At 42.4% G+C, this 23675-nt stretch overlaps 1 protein-coding gene across 1 annotated transcript in view; it reads left to right on the top strand.

Moving 5' to 3' along the window:
- The first annotated feature begins 6596 nt into the window (after positions 1-6596).
- vat1l (vesicle amine transport 1-like) overlaps positions 6597-23675 on the top strand; it is a 193713-nt gene continuing 176634 nt past the window's right edge. Inside the window, exon 1 of the mRNA XM_048546232.2 lies at positions 6597-6991. Within this exon, the coding sequence (XP_048402189.1) occupies positions 6783-6991 (209 nt within the window). The 5' untranslated portion in view covers positions 6597-6782. The remainder of the gene's footprint in view (positions 6992-23675) is intronic.

Raw genomic sequence — 23675 nt, 5'->3', positions numbered from 1 at the left:
TCTTTAGTGGAAGGAGAATAAATGGGTGATGATAAATTTCTTCCTCTTTTACACATTCCTGAATTTTGAAGTTAATGGTACAGAAAAAAAAGGTGACATTTTCAATTCCACTGCAAATCAGTTTAATCCTCATAGTTCCTGAATCCCAGCTTGGAATAAAGGGCCTTTCTCATCTGCCTAGCAGTAGAATTATGCCAACAGTAAGGGTTCAATTCCCACACCAGCATATGGAAGTCCTGCCTTCTCAAGAAACACACCTCTCATCTGAGCAACTCACCACCAGTTGTCTCTATCTAATGAGGAAGAGCCCTATGGTTGCTAGGATTATAACTACTTATCTACATGTCTATCTGTCTACTTATCTATCTATCAAACTACATATCTATCGATCAATCATCTGTCTGCTGTTTACTTGTTGATCTATCTGCTTAGTTTTCCTGTACCTATTGGCTCTTCGTATCCATCTCTCTCTCTGAATTTTCTAGCTACATGCCGTCTACCTATTTTCAACTGACTTGTCTATCAATGGAAAAAGTGATATTGTTTGTGAGTAGCTTCTCTGTGTTACTCATTGCTTGACGCTTTCATAAACAGGCTGACAGAAAAACAAGAAATGATTTGATTTGCCAAGCTCCTGCATGTTGGTCACTAGGAAACAGGCATCTGTGGTTATAGTCAGGAACATCTCTGAGCCACTAAAGACAGGACAAAAAAAAATCAGCAGTTCTGTGTAAAATGGGATCTTATTTATGAGGCAGTTCAGTATCACAAGTTACTATAAGACCATAATCATAAATCTAATTGCTGTTAGATGCTACAAAAGTGAAAATAACAACAAAAATATTTTCAGTGCAAAGTGATTGTCATTTTCTGCTAAAAATAAACCTCGCCATGATTTTGCCACCTGTAGCGTTCATCCATGTTTCCTTTATTAATTGAAGAATTTGATGCATCTCATTTTCTAAATGGCAGTAGCTGTAAAATAACCTGGTCATCGATACCATGGAGCATTCATTTATACAATATAAGCTGGGAAAAGGTGGTCATTGTTTAGACTGATAAGATATTTGACGATAAATATTGCCGTTCGCTTCTGGATTTTAGATATTCAAAGGCAAATGTACAAAGGTTTGGAATTGCTTACTGTCCTACAAATGATCAAATATAATACAGAGCCATGATTCAAATGTTTCAAGTCATATGATTTTTTAAAATCTTGTTTTGCAACTGACCTCCGGCTTCAGGGTGCTATGGAAACAACAAGGGTATCAGGGATCATGAGTTGGCATTGCAACTGAATATATTTCGTACCTAGATTTACATCCTGGTTTTAAAACATCACTTTTTACAAACATTTAAGGCTGTCTATTTACAGAATAAACTTTAATCATTTCAAAGCATTTTATTGTGCTCCCACATACTAGAATTAGTTTAGAAAATTTTTAGAACTACGCAAGTCAATTCTGTTTCAATGATCATGTATTAAAATATGCAATTTGGGTAAAAATTAAAATAAAACTTGCTTTTAATTGATAATAATGGTCTGTGAAACAAATAAAGTAGGGGAATTCTTTCATGCTTCTGTAACTTGCTAGTTCATTCTGAGGCATTCAGAAATCTATCATTCTGACAAACATCATATGTTGTGCCCCATAACTTCATGGGGTTGGTTTGATTGTCTCAAGTTGCAGTGGAATTTTCCAGAATTTTTTTCTGAAGATTCCAGTCTTTTTTGCATGTCAAGGTTAAACCTGGGAGGATGAAATGTGAGGTCCTGTGTTACTGAACATTAAAAAATGGTCACAGAAATCTTTAGAGCATCTGTTACTCTCCCTCCGCGGTGAGTATATCCTTTCTTAGACAAGGAGACAAAATCATGCGTAATGATCCAGACGCAGTTCCAACAAGGCTTTGCACTGCTACAGCAAGACATCTTTACTTCTTTCAATTGAAGAAAACATACAATTTGCCTTCCTAGTTGTTTGATGTACTCACATCCTGACTATAATATCCAATTGTGAAACTATGCTCATGACACAAAGCTAATGCTCAAGTGGGTGTTTACTTCCAGTGGCTGAAGAAGCAAGTAAACCAGATACCATCCAGCTTGAGACAAAGGGGCTACTTTATCTTGTCGGTATCCGCTGACTAGCTGCCCATCCAAACAAGTCAGAAATAAGCTGTTGGTCAGATTGGGGTGGACATGCGATGTGTGAATCAGGGTGCATCATTGAAGAGAAATGTTGGAGAGTTCCTGAAGCGATAGAAACTCGAAGCTCTTTAATCCTTTCATTGGGCCACATGGCAAAGGGTCTCATTCACCTTAGAGGACCTCCTATTCTTTTCTACAAGATTTGATTAAAAAGGCATTTACAGTGAGCATCTCATTTCATGACTGCTAAATGCCATTAGGGTTTGAATGAGCTTGATTCATGTATTTTAAAGAGGCTTTTTGTGAGAGCTCACTTGACACCCTCTTGCCTAAAGTTAGGGTCTAGGTAAGAAGGTATCATACACAATATTATAGCTATAAACCCAGACTTGGATAGAGTGGGTTCAAATTGCCCCATTCCTAAATATCTGATAACATTTCTGTGAGGCATGCTGGGTCATTCTATGGTGCTACAAGCTGTAAAGGTGCAGGTTCTTGCTTCTATGCTAAGGTTACTCATTCATTCATCCCATTTGGAGTATTGCCAGAAACTATGTATAGAATACTTGTACCACTGCAGTTTCTTACAGTTGCATTTTGTAGTGGTATTTTCATCAATAATAACCACACACAAACCTTGGTTACAGCAATCCATAAATATTTATTTGCAAAATTATTCATACATTTTTCTGCACAAAAACACTTTATGACACATTTTGTGCTGAGCACGGTTGAGGTGACATATTAATAAGCATTAAGAATAAGAAAACAACATTGAATAATTCAAGTGACATAGAGAATGTAGAGAAGTAAAATGAAATTTTGGCTTAAGAAATCTTATCTAAGAATGGAACAGACTTGACTGAGTGAAATATTTTTCTTTCAGTCCGTAATTCACTTCAATATACAATGCTGAAATCCATCAAATGGCACAAGACAATATCAAACATGAATCTGAATTCTCAATTTCTCTCTGCTCTCTGGAGTGTGGTTTCACTGTCCTTTCTTCAATACTTTCTACAAGAGGCCATAGGTGTGAATTTAGACATTTGGTGATATCAGACCTGCTTGGCTATTCGATCAACACAGCATAATCCTGTCCTCATTCAACATTCTCACCACTACTCAATTTACAATCAAGCTGGGGTACATCAACACATCACATTCTCCATATCCCTGAGATACTGAAGACAAACATAACTATATATTGCCAAACTGCAAACAATTCACAAATATCTAGTGACAGTGGGAACTGCCAATGCTGGAGAATCTGAGATGACAAGGTGTAGAGCTGGATGAACACAGCAGGCCAAGCAGCATCAGAGGAGCAGGAAAGCTTGATGTTTCAGGTCTGGACCCTTCTTCAGAAAGTAGGGTCCCGACCCAAAATGTCAGCTTTCCTGCTCCTCTGATGCTGCTTGGCCTGCTGTGTTCATCCAGCTCTACACCTTGTTATCTCACAAATATCTACTGATGGGTAGGGCAATAAATTTAGACTATATCGAGCTTTGAAAGGCAACAGTGTTCAACTTATTTGATGATCAGTTAGTATGTCATCATGCGAAATCTTATGTATGGTGTCAACCACAAGGGGAAATTAGATAATTTAACAACAACTATCTCTTTTATGGTTCATCTAATACAGTAAGACATGCCAAGGCACTTCACAGAAGTATAGTTAAACAACTGATATTGTGACGGAAAAATTGAGAGAGATGGCCAAAAACATTGTGAAAGGTAGACTCTGAGGATTATCTTAAAGAAAGAGTTGCAGAGGCTACAGCAGACAATCAGAATATCAGAACTAAAGGCTTAGAGAACTGTTAGCACAGCTGTTTGTAGACAGTAGACTGAAGTAAGATGAAGTGTCACATAAGTCCAGAATTGGGCCACCACAGAGCTCTCGTAGATTGTAGGGCTGGAGAAGGTTACCAAGAAAGGTAAAAGCATGACAAAACATTGTTTAGGTAAAACCAAAACACTTGAGTTTTGACACTTTTTAACTTGTAAGGAAAGTGAAATACCGAGGGAAGTAATATTTTCCAGATCTTTCAGATTCTGGGGAAGGATAAAGTAAGAAGTGGAAAACAGACACTTTATTACAACAGCAAAAACAAATTACATAGCCTGTTTAATGCAATGCAATATTCAAGGCATTTCGCAAGAATGATTGTCAAATAAAATTGGACATCTAACCACATAAGGAGAGATTTGGATATATGACCAAAATGCTACAACCACAAACAGTGAAGCAATTAAAAGATTGGAGGAATATTGATATCTTAGAGGATTGCAGGGACAGAATAGGTTATAGAGGGGTGAGATCATGGAGGAACTCATAATCAAGAAGGCAAATCTTAAAATCAGGGCATTGCTTAACCAGTACTCTGTGTCGGTCAGTGCAAACTGGGTCCAGCTGATCAATTCTTCTTCAAACCCTGGTACTATTCCTTTCTCTCACAGGTTCTTATTCAGCTTCCCTTTAAATACATTAATGTAGTTCATTTCAGCTACTTCATGTGAGAGCAAATTCCACGTTCTAGCCATTATTTGATTGAAGAAGCATCTTCTGAGTGCTCTCTTGGACTTAACAGTGATCAATTCATATTTATGGGTCCTGGTTTGGCCTTTCACAGATCTATCATATGATTTACCCCTTCACTATTTTAAAGACATTTAGCCTTTACAGCCTTTAGCCTTCACATTCAACGAAAGATATGAGTCTCAAATTGCTCAGCCTTCCACAATTGTTATAATCTTTCAATTCTGGTGACATTCTAATAAATTTATTGCACTCTTTCTGTCTCTCATGGTGTTTGCAATGTGGAGATTATGCTTGCATTCCCCTGGAATCTTTCATGACCTCAGAAATCCCCAAACTGTCCTCCAGCTAGTGAAGTTATTTTGATGCGTAGCCACTGTATCATTATCCCATGTGCACACAGCAAACTTCCACAAACAGCAATGTATTAGCTGAAAGGCACAATTCCACATAATGCTGGAATGCAAATTCCACACACTGGAAAGCTGAAAGAAGAACAGAAAATGCTGGGTTTAAAAAGAAAATTCATCAGGTTAGAGTTTGTTATTCTGTAGAGAGAGACAGAACCTGTGTTAATATTTCGATTCCATGACCAGACAGTCTATGTGAACAAGAGCAGAGCACTCCACCCTTCAAGCCTGCTGTTCCATTCAACAGAATCCTGACATTGTGGAAGCAGGCCATTCAACTCATTGAGTGCACACCAATGCTCTGAAGAGCATTCCACCCAGACACATCCCATCCCATCCCCGTAACTTTGCATTCCCCAAGGCCAATCAACCCAGCTTGTGCATCTTTGGATTGTGGATGGAAACCAGAGCACCGAGAGGAAACCCATGCAGATGCAGGGAGAATGTGCAAACTCCACATAGGTAGTCACCCGAGGATGGTATCAAGCCCGGGTCCCTGGTGCTGTGAGGCAGCAGTTCTAACCACTGAGTCACTGTGCCACAGCTTAGAAGGTCATACTCGATCTGATTTTAACCTCAACTCTATATTCTTTCATATCCCCGATAACTTTTCATCCCCTTGGTGATCAAGAATGTATCTACCTCAGCTTTAAAAATATTCAAAGATTCTGCATCCACTGCCTTTTGAGAAAAGGAATTCCTCAGAGAAGAAAAGAAAATATTTCCTCTTCTCTGTTTTAAATGGGTCACCCTTTTTAAAATTAATGACCTAAACTCCATTCAGTTTTGTGAGAGATAAAAATTGTCCATTACTTGTCTTCATAATAAAGCTGTGGGTTTTGAGGAAGGGTCACTTGATCCAAAATGTTAACTCTGACTTCTCAACACAGACATTCTTTTTCCCCATTTATTCATTGATGGGATGTGGGCATCACTGGCTAGGACAGCATTTATTGTCCATCCCTAATTACCCAGAGGGTAGTCAAGAGTCAACAACATTGCTGTGGGTCTGTAGTCACAGACCAGACCAAGCAAGGGTGGCAATTTCTCTCCCTGAAGGACATTAACTAGATCAGATGGGTTATTCCCAGCAATCAATTCATGGTCATCATTAGACTCTTCATTCCATATAGTTTTTATCGAATTCAAATCCTACCATCTGCTGTGGTGGGATTTAAACCAACTCAGCGATTCAAATCCTGGGTCTTTGAATTAACACTCCGGTCCATTGTCTTCCCTGCTGCCAGACCTGCTGAGCTTTTTCCAGCAATTTCTGGTCCCTCCCGCTCAGAAAGCTCAGCCCAGAGTGACCTGTTCCCATCTTGAGCCATGTCAGTTTGAAATTGAATTTCGGGTTTGCTGTGTTACATTAATTTTGCAATGCAGCATCTGGAAGGTGTTAAATCGACCCTTCCTGCAGTCGGTCCGCCCTGCTGGGAGGATAACTTTACAAAGGAAATCCACATTCCTCCCAGCCACCGCGAGTTATACTCGCTGCATTACGACCAGTTTTGTCTGGCTACGCCAGTGCTGTCGCCTTGGTTCATTTACGGGCTCAAGTCAGCGGCGCACTCGCACTGCCTTGTGCAGGAGGGACATTTCAGCCAGAGCATTTTGCTCCTCAGCCATCCGACCCCAGCACCCATTCTCCAGCGGGCCGTCTCCAGCACTGTCTCCGATGGCTAACGACGGCGTAGATAAGAGCGAGGAGACCGAGCATATGATCGAGAAGGATGCGGCCAGGGAGCGCGGCACTGTGCTGGGGGACACCAAGGAGATTCGAGCCGTCATCCTCTCCGGATTTGGGGGTCTAAACAAGCTGAGGGTGGCCAAGAAAGCGATGCCCGAGCCCCAAGAAGGAGAGGTGAAAATCCGAGTCAAGGCCTGGTTAAGTAACAGCTTTCAGACTAATCTGTAACATACACTTCACCTTATAGGCAACAACACTCTGTATATTCGCCGCTATCTTGTGTCCTTATAGAACGACAGTGTGCTGTACGTTTACCGTCTATATACTGTGTGCGCGGATAGACCGTTAGAATTTCATACATTTATCATCTACATTGTGTGCCTATAGACAGTAAGAATTCCATACATTCACCATCTATAAAGTGTGTGTGTAGACAGTCAGAATTCTATACTTAGCGTCTATACAGTGTGTATAGACGGTCAGAATTCCACACATTTATCGGTTACATACTGTATTTACAGACAGTCCAAATTCCATACATTTACCATCTACATAGTGTGTGTATAGTCAGAATCCCATACGTTTACCCATCTTTATTGTGTGTGTGTGCTGTTAGACAGTCAGAATGATGTAGAGTCACCAGCACCATGTACACTGCGTGTGCTGATAGTCATCCAGCGTCCTATACATTATTATCTACGCACTGGACGTTTACTTATGAAGACCCAGTATCCTATACATTTACTATGTACAGACTGTATATGTTTGTTGACAGTCAAAATCATTTACTAGTATGTACTGTCTGTTTGTACGCAACCAGTATCCTTTGAAATTGCCACCTATATATAGTTCGTGCTTATTCACAGTCAGCATCTCAGACATTCAGCGTATGTATACTGTATTCATAGACAGTAAACATTCTATCGTTCATGTTCCTACAGAGTGCGAACGTGTCAGTGCTTATAGACTGCAAACATCGTATACATTCATAGATTATATACTGTTCTTATAGATTAACACTCTCCCATATATTTGTATCTACATACCGCCTGTGTACTTATTGACGGTTAAAATCCTTCATCTGCCCTACCAATATACGGTATGCTATGCATTTATCATCTGTGTTTGCATTTACGTATACAGTCAGTTTGCCATACATAGACTTATGTATACTGTGCACATTTTAACGAAAGACAGCATCCCATACTTCCTAAATTGTGCAGATTCTTAGAGAAGGCAACCCAGTATGCGAAATATTCGTATATGCTTATGGGGGCTAATCTCATATTTTGGACCCATTTATTGTCCTTTTAGATAAACAGAATGCTATATGTTTACCATCTAAATGCACTGTGTATGATTACCGACATCCGAATCTACGTTTGAGACCGTATCTATAATATTCTAACGCAATGTAGGCAATTTGCAATTGCATTAACGAAATGTATATCATCAATATATACGTTGTCGTACATAAAACAAGCAGCTGTATTTACATTGTAATAAACATTCTACAGAATAGCTTTACTTTTAGAACATTTCACATCCCTCAGAAAGAATTGTATTTACAAGTATGAACATTTTTGGTGTCCTCTTATTTAAAGGGACCCACGGGATTCTAGTCTCATTTGCTGCTGTCCTTTTTCCTCTGTACACTTACTCGAAACGATTTTTTTCATGCTGCGTTTTGTTTTATTGCGATACGTCTTTGATAACTAATGGAATTATCAATTCTAGATGTCGATTGATTCGCTGGATCAAACCATATTCCAGAAACATCAGCAGCGGTCACTGGCTTACCAATGCGTTCAGCACTGGCCGGGAGGGAATTTTTTTATACTAGAGAACGGACATCAGACAAGACATTATACTGGGTGGCTCACATAGCTAAAATGATTTTCAGACTTGTGATCTTTGATTATATTTTCAATGCTGCGCCTCAACTTGAACGAAATCCACTTCAGCTATTTCTTTTGTTTTAAAGCTTAAAGGTGACACCTTTGAATACTGGGAATGCAACGGGAGACAAGGGAAGGTGTTTTAACCTTTAGAAGCTCGCATCGATGTAGCTGTAAGGCGAGGTGCTGAAAGGTACCTTCTGGAGACCGAGCTGGAGTGGTAGTTCAGTAACAGGTATACCTGTATCCGATAGTAAAGCCACGGTAAAGGAGACGGCCGTGCATTCATTTGCAAAATGCAGAGGGTCTTTGATCAGTTCTGTATGAATTCCATTTGGTGCAGTGAGCAATAATGACAGTTGCTAAGTCATGCTTTTTTCTATTGATGCAAGTGAAGCTGCATTTTCAGACGTTATGAATCAGCAAGTGAACTAAATTAGTCCATCAGATGTATCTTTTGGGCAGGAGCAAAGCAATGCAGGTTTTATTTGAAAGAATAAAGGAACGTTGACATGGCAGGCTAAGCTAACGTTTTGTTGGCCATCTCTAATTACCCTAGAGAAGGCGATAGTGAGCTGCCTTTTTTACAATTCATTTACAGGATGAAGGTATCAATGGCTAGACCAACCTTTCTGGCCCATCTCTAATTGCCCAGAGGGTAGTTAGGAGTCAGCCACATTGATGCAGGTCTGGAGTCACATGTCAGAGAGCTGTACGGCGTGGAGACCGACCGTTTAATTCAACTCGTCCATGCCGGCCAGATATCCTAAATTAATCTAGTCCCATTTGCCAACATTTGGCCCATTTCCCTCTAAACCCTCCCTATTCATATAGCTTTTTATTGCTTTTGTGCTCCTGAGATGCTGCTTGGCCTGCTGTGTTCATCCAGCCTCACACTTTGTTATCTTGGAATTCTCCAGCATCTGCAGTTCCCATTGTCTCTCTCCATATAAGTATCCAGATGCCTTTTAAGTGTTGTAATATGCAGTTGTTTCCACACACACACCACTGTCTGTGAGAAAAAAAACTTGCCCCTTATGTCCCTTTTAAATTTTTCCCCTCTCACCTTAAACCTGTGCCCTCAAATTTTCTCTCCCCTACCCTGGGGAAAATACCTTTACTATTCATGCCCCTCATGACTTTATAAACTTCTAAACAGTCACCCCTCAGCCTCTGACATTGGCCAGATCTTCTCCAATGGACATTTTCCCAACCATTAGCAATGGATTTGTACTCATCATTAGACTCTTCATTCCTGATTTTGAATTCAGATTCCATCATTTGCTGTGGTGAGATTCAAACTCAGACCATAACCTGGGTCTCTGGATTACCAGTTCCAGAATAATAGCACCAGTCCATTACTCCCATCTAGCAGTCCTTGGCATTTTGGGAAAGCCACAATGTTGGCAGGGATTGAGTTCCAGGATTTTGTCCCAGCAACAGTGAAGAAATGCTAGATAACAAAATGTAGAGCTGGATGAACACAGCAGGCCAAGGCAGCCTCTTAGGAGCACAAAAGCTGACACTTTGGGCCTAGACCCTTCATCAGAAATGGGGGAGGGGGAGAGGATTCAGAAATAAATAGGGAGAGAAGGGGAGGCGGATCGAAGGTGGATAGAGGAGAAGATAGGTGGAGAGGAGACAGACAAGTTAAAGGGGCAGGGATGGAGCCTGTAGAGGTGAGTGTAGGTGGAGAGGTAGGGAGGGGATAGGTCAGTTCGGGGAGGACGGACAGGTCAGACGGTGGGATGAGGTAAGTAGGAAGGAAATGGGGGTGCGGCTTGAGGTGGGAGGAAGGGATAGGTGAGAGGAAGAACAGGTTAGGGAAACGAGGACGAGCTGGGCTGGTTTTGGGATGCGGTAGGGGGAGGGGAGATTTTGAAAACTGTGAAATCCACATTGACACCCATTGGGCTGCAGGGTTCCCAAGCGGAATATGAGTTGCTGTTCCTGCAACCTTTGGGTGATGTCATTGTGGCACTGCAGGAGGCCCATGATGGACATGTCATCTAAAGAATGGGAGGGGGAGTGGAAATGGTTTGCGACTGGGAGGTGCAGCTGTTTACTGCGAACCGAGCAGAGGTGTTCTGCAAAGCTGTCCCCAAGCCACCGCTTTGTTTCCCCAATGTAGAGGAGGTCACAATGGGTACAGTGGAGGCAGTATACCACATTGGCAGATGTGCAGGTGAACATCTGTTTGATGTGGAAAGTCATCTTGGTGCCTGGGATGGGGGTGAGGGAGGAGGTATGGGGGCAGGTATAGCACTTCCTGCGGCTGCAGGGGAAAGTGCCGGGTGTGATGAGGTTGGAGGGGAGTGTGGAGCGGACAAGGGAGTCACGGAGAGAGTGGTCCCTCCAGAAAGCAGACAAGGGTGGGGAGGGAAAAACTTCCCTGGTTGGTGGGGGCGGATTGCAGATGGTGGAAGTGTCAGAGGATGATGCATTGGATCCGGAGGTTGGTGTGGTAGTACGTGAGGATGAGGGGGATTCTCTTTTGGTGTTTATTGCAGGGACGGGGTGTGAGGGATGAGTTGCAGGAAATGCGGGAGACACGGTTGAAGGCGTTCTAGACCACTGCGGGGGTCTGGTTGTGGTCCTTGAAAAACGAGGACATCTGAGATGTACGGGAGTGGAATGCCTCATCCTGGGAGCAGATGCAGTGGAGGCAAAGAAATTGGGAATAGGGGATGGCATTTTTGCAGGAAGGTGGATGGGAGGAGGTGTGTTCTAGGTAGCTGTGGGAGTCGGTGGGCTTGAAATGATATCTAGGTGGTTGCCTGAGATGGACAGAGAGATCCAGGAAGGTGAGGGAGGTGTTAAAGATAGCCCAGGTGAACTAGAAGTTGGGGTGGAAGGTGTTGGTGAAGTGGATGAACTGTTCGAGCTCCTCGTGAGAGCATGAGGCGGTGTCGATACAGTCATCAATGTAACGGAGGAAGAGGTGAGGTTTAGGGCCAGTGTAGGTGCGGAAGAGGGATTGTTCCATGTAACCGACAAAGAGGCAGGCATAGCTTGGGCCTATGCGGGTACACATGGCCACCTCCTTTGTCTGTAGGAAGTGGGAGGAGTCGAAAGAGAAGTTGTTGAGAGCGAGGACGAGTTCGGCTGGGCGGATGATGGTGTCAGTGGAGGGGGCCTGGTCGGGCCTGCAGGACAGGAAGAAGCAGAGAGCCTGATAAATTTCCAAGTTGGATTTGTTTGTGGCTTGGAGGGGAACTTGTAGGGATGGTGTTCCCATGTCTCTGCTGCCCTCGTGTTTCTAAATGGTACAAGTCGCGCATGGATTGAGAGGGTGTTGATCTGAGACAAAATAAAAATTGCAGGCAACATTCAAGTAGCCTCCGTGGAGACACTAAAGAGGCCAGCATTTGGTCAAGGAGGCAGTTTGTTAATAAGGATTTTAAAAGGCAGGGAGGAGGGTGGAAAGACGGGCAAGGATGCCAAAAGCGTTTACAGAGGATAATCTGAAGCCAGAAGCATTGGGAGCTGAAGACGTGGCTCCCAGTGGAATGATCAAAATCAGTAGTGTCCATGAGGCCAGAATTTGAAGAGTGGAGAGTTTCGAGGGGATTGTGAAGCTGGAGGAGACAACAGCAGCAAAAAGGGGCAAAAGGATTTATAATCACACATGAACATTTTAAAAAACCAAAGATTGCTTGACTGGGAAGTGGTGAAGTGCAGAAAGCATCGAGGAATTGGGATCTCCAGTCAGCTCAGACCTGGGCCTCAAATGTTTTTGATGACCTCCTGTTTAAGGTGGTTTACTGGTGGGAGGCTTGCCAATTGAATAGCTAAGTCCAGTGACACCAAAGTTGAGATAGAAACAGACTTTAATCATCTGGTCTGGCAGCGTCTATGGGGAGAAAGCAGAGTTAACATTCTGATGAAGAGTCACTGAATTTGAAATGCTCACACTACTGTTTAGAAATTCATTCATAGGTTCACGGTGTAACTAGCTAGGCCAACATCCCCATTTTATCCACCTAATCTACAGACCCCTGAACACTACGGGCAATTTAGCATGGCGAATCCACCTAACCTGCACATCTTCAAACTGTGGGAGGAAACCAGAACATCCGGAGGAAACCCTGGGAGAACGTGCAAACTCCACACAGACAGTCACCTGAGGCTGGAATTGAACCCGGGTCCCTGGTGTTGTGAGGCAGCAGCGCTAACCACTGAGCCACCGTGCCGCCCTGATGTTTATCAAATTCAAATTCCACCACCCACCATGGCAGGATTTGAATGTGGGTTCCTGAATATTGTCTGGGTTTCTGGATTAACAGTCCAGCAATAATACAATTAGCCATCACCGCCCTAGTATCTCCTCACAGATATTGTCAGACCTGCTGAGTTTCACCAACAATTCCTGCTTTTCTATCAGGTCTCCAGTATCTGCAGTTTTGTGTTTTATTTTAGATTTGAATCATCCTCCTTTTAAGGAAATATATTCCAACCTCACCTCCATTTCTTCCTCTGAATGTCTTAAATCTGTGCCATTACATGTACCAATAGTCAGTAGAATTAATATGTCGCAGTCTCCCCAATGATAGCTTTCATCCACTTGAAGGTTAGGTTATCCCCTAACCTTAGCTCTAATAGAAAACAATTCACATCTCTTTACAGCTATAACCTGATATCACATCCGACTGAATCTGTCCTGTGCTTTTTCCATTGTTATGAAATCTTTTCTATAATGGAATAGCCTGAGGGTAGAAGATAGAGAACAGCGTTACTGAGGCTTAGATGATCGACAGTTGCATGATTTAAGTGCTGTAGTTTGTCTTTAAAGGAATAATATTATTATATTTTGAATATTGCACCCAGTATGAGTACCAGCAGTTTACAAATAATAAAAAGACTCTATTGAGTGGATTTCTGCTTTGATATAAGGTTTTGCCTTTTGTGACTAGTATAGCAACGCGGTTACGTGGTGTGAAACTGGATGAACGCAGCACGCCAAGCAGCATCAGGGGAGCAGGAAAGTTGACATTTTGCCTCGAGACCCTTCTTCAGAAATGGGGGAGGGGAAGGGGATTCTGAAAGGGTTCCCAAACTGCAACCCAAGGGTATCAATATTGAGTTCACAAGCTTCAAAATCTCCCCTCCCCTGACCGCATCCCAAAACCAGCCCAGCTTGTCCCCGCCTCCTAACCTGTCCTTCCTCCCACCTATCCCCTCCTCCCACCTGAAGCCCCAGCCCCACCTCCTACTCACTAATCTCATCCCGCCTCCTTGACCTGTCTGTCCTCCCCGGACCAACCTATCCCATCCCTAACTCCTCACCTACATTCACCTTCACTGACACTAACCCTGCCTCTTTGACCTGTCTGTCTCCTCTCACCCTATCTTCTCCTCTTTCCATCTTCTATCTGCCTCCCCCTCTCCCTATTTGTTTCAGAATCCCCTTCCCCACCCCCATTTCTGAAGATGGGTCTCGACCCGAAACGCCAAACTTTCCTGCTCCGCTGATGATTCTTCGCGTGTGTGTTCATTCAGCTTCACACCATGTTATCTCAGATTGTCCTGCTTTGGCAGTTCCTACTATCTCTATAGCAATGAGGTAGTTCTACTTGTCATAGGAACACCAGAACAAAGGAATTAAGAGCAGGAGTAGGCAATTTTGCCCTCCAAGCCCACTCTGCCATTTAGCATTTTGTGGCTGATCATCTCCTGGTCTCAACTCCACTTTCCTGCCAGCTCCCCCTAGCCCTTTATCCTGCTCTTCATCAGAAACATGTCTGTTTCTTTCTTGAACTACTGCCTCACTGTCTTACCTGTAGAGGTGGTTGCAGTAGTGTAGAATAATAGAGGTATCACTTCTCAAAAAGGAACAGAGGTATAGGAGGAGGCCGTTCAGCCTATCAAACGTTATCACTGTTTAACTAGATAATGCCTGTTCTATACCTCAGTCTAAAGTAGCCACCTTTGCTTCATCCCTTGATAACATGAACAGACAAAAGTCTATAGTCTTGAAAACTTCAACATCCACTGTTTTCATCAAGTAGAAAAGTTCCGTACTTCTGCTGCTTGTTTCATGAAGACATATTTCCTGAGTGACCAAGTTCTAATTCTGAAATTTCACTAACTCTATTGTGAAATTCACTCCCTGGACCCCAGTCACTGTTTCTTTAAAACAAAATACATTAAGCTTAGGACTGTGCCTCCTCAAACCTGTTCGGATGGACATTGCTGTTCTGCACCTGAATAGCATTCACCTCTCTTGTTTTCTGGCCCTATAATACTCTTAGCTAACAAAGATGTCAATGAGCCCCAGACTCAGCAGCTTTCTTGGGGACGAATTCCAGATTTGAACTGTTCTTTGCACTTGGTAGTTGCATGATGGCAACAATACATTGCATGCATATAGCACTTTCACAGAGTAAAGTGCCCCACACTGAGGAGCCAGATTTTACACTGAGCCACTTAAGGAAATTTGAGGCTAGCTGATCAGCAGCTTGGTCAAAGAGATAGATCTTAAGGTGCACTTTTGAAGCCAAAAAGAGAGAATGGGAGGCGAACATGTTTAGTGAAGGAATCCCAGAGGTTAAGGTCTGGGACATTGAAGACAATGACAGTGATAGTGAAAGATACAAAAGCTTGGGTAGAACAAAATGCCGAAGTTCAAACACCACAATCCAGTCGACTTCAGACAGCATGCAAGGGGAGAACATGCATGCCTACCTGTTCAATTACTAATCTAACCCAAGCAGAGATCTGGACAGCTTTGTAGATAGCAAGGGAGAACAAGAAGATAGGTGCATTTTCATTCAGTATTGACAAAGGCCTGAACTAACGTCGACCTGAGTTTATACGTAGAAATTGGTGTATGACACTAAAAGGGAGGGATTCACATTAAAACAGGAAGAGGAAAACAAAATCAAACAATTAATTAGAGAAACAGTTGAATTAAAAAAAAGCTACAAACGCTAGAACTCTGCAACAAATGAAACATGTTGGATAAATTTAGTCAGCCAATCAACTCTGGGGAAGAGACAAGATAAGCCTATATGCATCAACCTGAATGCCTATCTTATTGTGGTGACCGATTTCTTAACTTGAGGATCCAGATCTGCTTGGCTATCTCTGTGTCCTCTCTCCATCATCCATTCCTGCTCAGCCTCCTCTCTTGCAATTAAACCCCGACTTCTTACTTTCACAGTTCATCATAGTTTCAGGGGTAGGCCATTTGGCCCCTGAAGCATGTACAGCCATTGGTTTAATCTCTACCTTAGCTTCACTGAGCTGCCTTAGTTCCATATCATGTGAAACTCTCACACTTTGCTTCTCCTCTGGCTCAGCTTAGGAGTGCTGTCCACTTCTAATTCAAAAGCTCCCAGGTTGAAGTTACCCCTGTAAGGGCTGGGTAGCATAATCAGAACTGCGGGAGAATTGCAGTTACCCTGCTAGAGGCTCTGTCTATTCTCAGAAGTGGATATACAAGAAAAAAGTGGCATGATTTCAAAGTAGGGCAGAAGGGTTTGCAAGGAATTTTCACCTAGTACTTACTTTACCCCCACTCAAAATTAAAATCAGTAGAACAAATTTTCTGAGATAATGGCAACGGCACCTCCCAGTCGCGAACGATTTCAACTCCCCCTCACATTCCTTAGATGACATGTCCATCCTGGGCCTCCTGCATTGCCACAGTGATGCCACCCGAAGGTTGCAGGAACAGCAACTCATATTCCACTTGGGAACCCTGCAGCCCAATGTGGATTTCACAAGCTTCAAAATCTCTCCTCCCCCCACTGCATCCCAAAACCAGCCCAGCTCGTCCCAGTCTCCCTAACCCATTCTTCCTCTCACCCATCCCCTCCTCTCACCTCAAGCCACACCTCCATTTCCTACCTACTAACCTCATCCCGCCCCCTTGACCTGTCCATCCTCCCTGGACTGAACTATTCCCTCCCTACCTCCCCACTTACACTCACCTCTACAGGCTCCATCTCCGCACCTTTAACTTGTCTGTCTCCTGTCTGCCTATATTCTCCTCTATCCATCTTCGATCCGCCTCCCCCTCTCTCCCTATTTATTTCAGAACCCTCTCCTCCTCCCCCTTTTCTGATGAAGAGTCCAGGCCTGAAGTGTCAGCTTTTGTGCTCCTAAAATGCTGCTTGGCCTGCTGTGTTCATCCAGCTCCACACTTTGTTATCTACAACAGAGTTTCTACTCATTACGTGTCTGAGCGAGCCGCTGTGCACAATTTGGCCACTGCATTTATTACAACAATGACAACATTTTAAGCATTGCATTTGCTGAAATGCTTTGAGACACCTGGTAGAAGTGGAAGTCTCTAAGTGTAAGCCTTTCTTTCAAACCTAACAAAAGTGTTATTTTTAACATTTTAAATTGATTCGGATTCCACCAGTTTTGGAGGAAAGAATTCAGAATTGTACCATCACATTTCTTTGAACCATTTCTTACCTTCATCATCTTCTACCTGCACAAATATATGCCATGCTCTTAGACCTTGTGCTGTTGGCAGCGTCAGTGACCCCTTCCTTCAGGCTGTATTGCTGACATCCTGTTTTCATTGTTACGCTTTCATAGCCTGACCTTCATTCTCACATTCTGTCCAACTGGAGCTCCACCTTGAACCTCTATTTATTGGAATGGTATCCTTATGGTATCAGGTCCATCTCTTCCAACCACACTTGTCTTGCATCTCATTGTTCTTTTATCACACGTTGGTGGAAAAATCTTCAAATGCCCCAATTGAACAGCTGTTGCTCAGCATTTGCTTTCATTCATTTTGACCTAACCCTCAACTTACCACAACTTGGTGTCTGTCTTTGTTTAAACAATTGTCTCTTGGGGAACCTATTAGAAACATATAGTAATATTAAAGATAATGTGAAGGTTTATGTTTTATTTCACACCTGCAGTCTGTTGTATAAGTTTTTGGATTAATGGTTCTGAAAGGGTCAATGTTCATGTAACATTGGTTGCACCTATCCTACTGTGACTGTGGGTTGGAGACAGGGAGTTCCACTGTAACATTTGGAGGGAGCAGATGTGTCTGTACCAGATCTGTAATGATGCTGCCTCACCCAATGTAGTTGCATTTACAGATATCATGCAGTTCACCTCAAATAAAATCAAGGTGCTGCGGATACTGGAAATTTGAAAAAAGTGCAGAAAGTGCTGGAAAAACTTAGCAGGTCTGGCAGCATCTGTGGAGACAAAGACAGTCAATATTGCGAGTCTGTTGTGACCCTTTAAAACCAAAAAAAGGTTCTTCTGGAGAAGAATCAAACTGAATTGTTAACTCTGTTTCTCCCTCCACAGATGCTGTCCGACGTGCTGAGTTTCTCCAGCATTTTCTCTGCTTGTTTCGTCCAGTAGATCTTCTTGCTATCTATGTCCAGTACCTCTTCTGTAGAAGCCCCCAGGGTAATGCATCTTCGACTATTAATCCCTGGGTAGGCCCAAGACTAAATAATGACAAAGGAGGATTTCAGGCAGCGAACTATCTCAAGCAACCCTTATCCAGTATCGCATACTAGTAGAGGTGGGTGTCAGTGACCACAAGCTATCAGGCATGGTTATCAGGGAAAACACCACATTGAGTTCCATTTACCCTTAATATTGACAAGAGGTTTACAGTCAAGACATTGACCTGTTTTTTTTCAATAGCCGTTGGCACATAGACTGCTGTGTGTTTCTCGCATTGGGATTCAATGAAATTTAGAAGAGTAAGAGGTGATCTCATTGAAACACATAGAATTCTAAAGGTGTTTGGCAGAGTAAATGTTGAGAGGATGCTTACCCTCATGGGAAAGCCTAGAGGACAGTCTCACCTCAAAGGGAGCACCTGCTTAAGGGTTGGATGAGGAGGAGTGTCTTTTCTCAGATGGTTGAGCGCCTTTGGAACTCCAGAGACCAATGCGGCAGAGTCCTTGTATGCATTTAAAGTAGATAGGTAGATAGATTCTTGATCGGTCGGGAAAAGGCCATGATCCAATTAAATGGAGGAGCAGGCTCAAGGCCTAATCTTGTTTCTATTGCTTATTGTTTTACAGCTCAGTTCATACATTAATGAGTAGTTTGGCTCCTTTTAGCTTTTTAATGATTTTTGCCCTGCCAAGCAGATCCAAGCAGGATTGATTCATTGAAAATTGCGTTTGATGTGAATCAATTGGTGATAACCATTTGTGATTCAATCCAATGCTTTAAAAATTAGATTCCTCACAGTCTTAACCTTAGGACATTTTATTTGTTACAGTAGCTAGATACTAGCACCTTATATTTTTAGCTAAGTAATGGAAACAGGATTACACGATCTGCAGGCATTGTTGGAACTTGCTGAGATTTTAGACATGATATCCAACAATGGCAGCTTTTCTAATTGCAAATTGAAGACAAAAAGACTAGCTTTTTTAATTCTTCAAACGGAGACCAATATGAACATGCTGTAGAATGGTGTTGCAATGAATGAAAGCCTGCGTCACCATTAGTTAGAATCATGGCTTTTCTTATGAAGAAAGATTGAGCAGGTTGGGTCTGATTTCACTGGACCTCAGAGAAATGAAGACAACTTTATTGAGAACTTAGATAACAAGGTATAGAGCTGGATGGACATAGCAGGCCAAACATCAGCTTTCCTGCTCCTAAGTTATCTCGGATTCTCTAGCATCTGCAGTTCCTATTATCTCTTGTTGAAAACTTACTTGGTTTGTTGGGTAGATGCTGAGAGGTTATTTTCCCATGTGGGAGATTCTAAAACCAGAGAGGATAATCTTAGATTAATCTCCAATTAAGACAGAGATGAAGCGGAATTTGTCCTCTCAGAGGGTCATGAATCTGGAATCCTTTACTGCAGAATGCTCTTGAGGCTGGGTCATTAAGTACATTTAACACTGAGATAAACATTTTTAATCAGTGAGAAAATCAGGAGATATGAAGAAAAAAGGAAAAGGAAAGAGAGTGGCTCAGTGACTTAGTGGTTAGCACTGCTGCCTGACAGCACCAGGGACCCAGGTTCAATTGCAGCTTCGGGTTTCCTCCCACAGCCCAAAGATGTGCAGGGTAGGTGGATTGGCCATGCTAGATTGCTCATAGTGCCCAGAGATGTTTAGGTTAGGTGGGTTAGACATGGGAAATCAGGGGTGGGATAATGGTTCTGGGTGGGATGCTCTTTGGAGGGATGTTGTGGACTTGTTGGACTCAATGGCCTATTTCCACACTGTAGTGGTTCTATGAAAAGGAAAATGGCATGGAGGATAATCAAATCATTGATTGGTGGACTGGACCTGCTTCTGCTCCTATGCCATATGGTCTGTGACCTAATTCCATGGACCTGCTTTTGCTCACTTCCTTTAATACTTTTGATTATCAGAAATGTGTCAATCTCAGATTTCAAAACAGCACTCTGCCAATTATCATTGATAATTGTTCAAGAGTTCAAAAATTATTTCAACTTTGATGCATGAAAATGTTTCCTGAGCTCTTGGCTAAAAGGCCTGACTCTTAAGTTTATGCTGTGTCCCTCCTCTATACTCCACACTAGTAACAATAGTTTTTATTTGCTATTTTGAAAACTTTGATCAAGCCGTCTTTTAGTTTGTCAAAGCCTAAAGTGTGTGACTTTTCTTTGTAATTTAGCCTTCAGAATCTGTGTTGTCGTGATCCAAGCTGATATTCCTACTGGAAAAATCAGATTCTGGAATTAAATCTGTCTTGATTGATCATATTTTGTTTTGTTTTCTTCATTTCACAAGGTGGCCTTCCTTTGAAATGTAAGCATGCATAAATGCAGTTTTGCTTTCAAGAATAAAACAGACATTTATTACACAAAAGAAAGAAAGAAAAATGAGATAACATGAACAAAACTACCTACGTGACACTATTTGAAAGATTTCAAATACCCAGCAGAAGAAAATCCTGTATACTCTCAACACCAAGAGTGTAACAAAATATATTGTAACATAAATCCAGAGAAAGTTATCTGCTTCTTTCCAGTTTCAGCCAAAGAATCATTGAATTATACAGGACAGAAGAGCCCTTTAGCCCATCATATCTGTACATCCAAAAATAGACTACATGAGACGGTTAGCCCTAAGCCTCACAACTCTTCAAGTGTTCATTCATGTACTTTTTAAAGTTGTGAGGCTGCCTGCCTCAACTACCCTCCCAGACAGTGAATTCCAGATCCCTTTTATTTTCTGGACAACAAATCTTTTCTACCAATCTCCTCTGAACCTCTTGCCTTTCGATTTAAAATTTTGCTGCCTTGTCCTTGACCCTTTGACCAAGGGGAACAGCTACTTTCTAACTATTTTGCCCGTATGGGCGTCGTGGTGGCTCTGTAGTTAACACTGCTGCCTCACAGTGCCGGAGACCTGGGTTCAATTCCACCCGCGGGTGACTGCGTGCAGTTTGCACATTCTCCCTGTGTCTGTGTGGGTTTCGTCTTGGTGCCCTGGTTTCCTGTCACAGTCCATTGATGGGCAGGGTAGGTGGATTGGCCATGCTAAATTGCCTGCAGTGTTCAGGGATGTTTAGGTAAGGTGGGTTAGACATAGGGAATGAGTCTGAGTGGGATGCTGTTTGATGGGGCAGTGTGGACTTGTTGGGCTGAATGGCCTGTTTCCATGCTGTAGGGACTCTATGATGTTCCTTGTAATCTTGTTCTTCATTGCTGAAATGCTCTATCCCAGGCAGCAACCTGGTGAATCTCCTCTGCATCCCTCCGGTACAATCATATCCTTACTATTGTGTGGTGACCAGAACTGTATGCAGTACTCCAGCTGTGACCTTCTGTACTGCCCCAAATATAACCTTCCTGCTATTATATTCTATGCCTTGACTGATAAAAGAAAGCATCCTGTATGCTTTCTCAACTACCCTAGTAACCTGTCATGCCACCTTCAGGGATCTATGGACAAACATCCCTGGTTCTCTATTCCACTGAGCTTCCTAGCATCCTCCTATTCATTGAGTACCCCATTGTCTTGTTACTCCTTCCAAAGTGTAGCACTTTATATTTCTCGGGATTAAATTCCACCTACCACTGGTCTGTCCATCAGACCAATCCATGTAACCTCCTGTAACCTAAGGCCGCCCTCTTCAACCACCCGGCATATCTTTGTGTCATTCATAAACTTACCTACCATGCCACTCCCCCTACATTCAGATCAACATAATTTATGAAAATCCCAAACAGTAAGGGATAAAGCACTGACTGCTGCAATGTGCCACTGAATTCTTGGCTCCAGTAATACAAGCAGCTTTCTATTACTACCTTCTGTTTCCTGCCCCTAAGCTAATTTCGGATCCATCTTGCCAAATTACCTTGGATCCCATGAGCTTTTACCTTCTTTGTCAGTTTTTCATGTAGGGACTTGTTAAAAGCTTTGCTGAAATCCGTATAAGTTACATCTACTGTTCTACCCTCATCAACACCCTTGGCCAACTCCCTGAAAAACTCAGCAAGACTTGTTAGACATGAGCTCCTTCTGACAAAGCCGTGCTGACTATGTGAGATCATACCTTGCCACTAAAAATGGTAATTACACTTTTCTTCACTTTTTCTCCAATAGCTTCCATATAACTAGTACAAGACTCACTGGTCTCTAATTCCTTGACCCACCTCCACCAGCCTTCTAAGAAAATAGCACTACATTAGCTGTCCCCCAATCCTCTGGCACCTCTCCTATGTCCTAAGATGATTTAAAAAATTAGGCCAGGGCCCCTGCTCTTCCCCCTGTCGTCTCCCACAGGGCCTGGGATACAACTCACCCAAACCTGGATATATATGCACTCTTAAACCTGCCAAAGCCTCAAGTTCCTCTACACTTCTTAAATCAGTCTGCCGAAGAACTTCACAGCCCATCTTCTGTCTTTGCGTCATTCTCCTCCTGAGTAAAGGCAGATGTGAAATACTCATTTAACACTCGAACAATGTCTTCTGACTTTGTGTACAAATTACCTCCTTAGTCACTAATGAGCCCTACTCTTTCTCTGGTTACTTTCTTCCCTTTGATATATTTATTGTCCTGTGAACTGCAATGTCTTTTTCTATGACTCTCACAATTATGATCTTAGACTTTCTCAGCTTTGAATAGCCATGTCAGAATTCTATCAAACACTCCTGGTCTAGAAGTTTCTATAAACTGAAACCCTTTCACTGAGGCAACTTATTCCTTAACTACTTTGGACAAACTGCATTTTATGAGTGAAACAATTCTTGCATCTAACTTCAATCTGGTCTCTTCAGAACTGAATTCAAAAGCTTTTTACTTAATTTAAAAAATGTCCATCCTAGCTTCTGCTTAGCTAATGGCTTTTTGTTTCCCCTCTCTGGTCAAGAACCTCACAGTATAAACAAACTTCCGTTAACACTCCTGGTGGCTTTCAGTCATTTGCTTTTTGACACGTACTGGTTTAAAAACTCATAAATCTTGGATCTGAAAAGGTTGACATATTAATTATTAGAGCGACTCAGAGATACACTTACCATAGAGGGGGTCCAATTAAGGTTCATCAAATTGATTACAGGGATGGCAGGATTGTTTTATAAAGCGAGACTGGGTGAGCCCGGCATGTGATTTCACTGGAGTTTCAAAGGATGAAAAGGGATTTCATTGAAAAAGTATGAAAATCTGATGGGGTTGGACAGGCTGGAAGCAGGAATGATTTTTTTCCCTTGCTGGGGTATCTGGAACAAAGGGCCGCAGCTTTAGAATATGGGGTAGGCTATTTTAGACTGAGATAAGGAGAAAATTCTTCATTCAGTGGCTTGTGAATCATGTGGAATTCTGCGTCACAGAGCACTGTAGGCAGGAATTTATTGATTACATATACAAAAGAAGCAGATTCCTGGAAGTTAAAGGTGTCAAGGGGCTTGGAAGCGAGCAGGAGCTTGGCACAAAGAAGAAGATAAAAATCACAAGAAACAGGAGCAAATGTAGGCCATTCAGCCCCTTCAGGCCTGCCCTGCCATTCAGTAAGATCATGCCTGACCCACCCCAAGCCTTCA

The sequence above is a fragment of the Stegostoma tigrinum genome, chromosome 16 (assembly GCF_030684315.1).
Source record: "Stegostoma tigrinum isolate sSteTig4 chromosome 16, sSteTig4.hap1, whole genome shotgun sequence".
In the NCBI taxonomy this organism is placed as follows: Eukaryota; Metazoa; Chordata; class Chondrichthyes; order Orectolobiformes; family Stegostomatidae; genus Stegostoma; species Stegostoma tigrinum.
The sequence above is the reverse complement of the archived record's forward strand: the minus strand, read 5'-3'. Positions and strand labels throughout refer to the sequence as shown.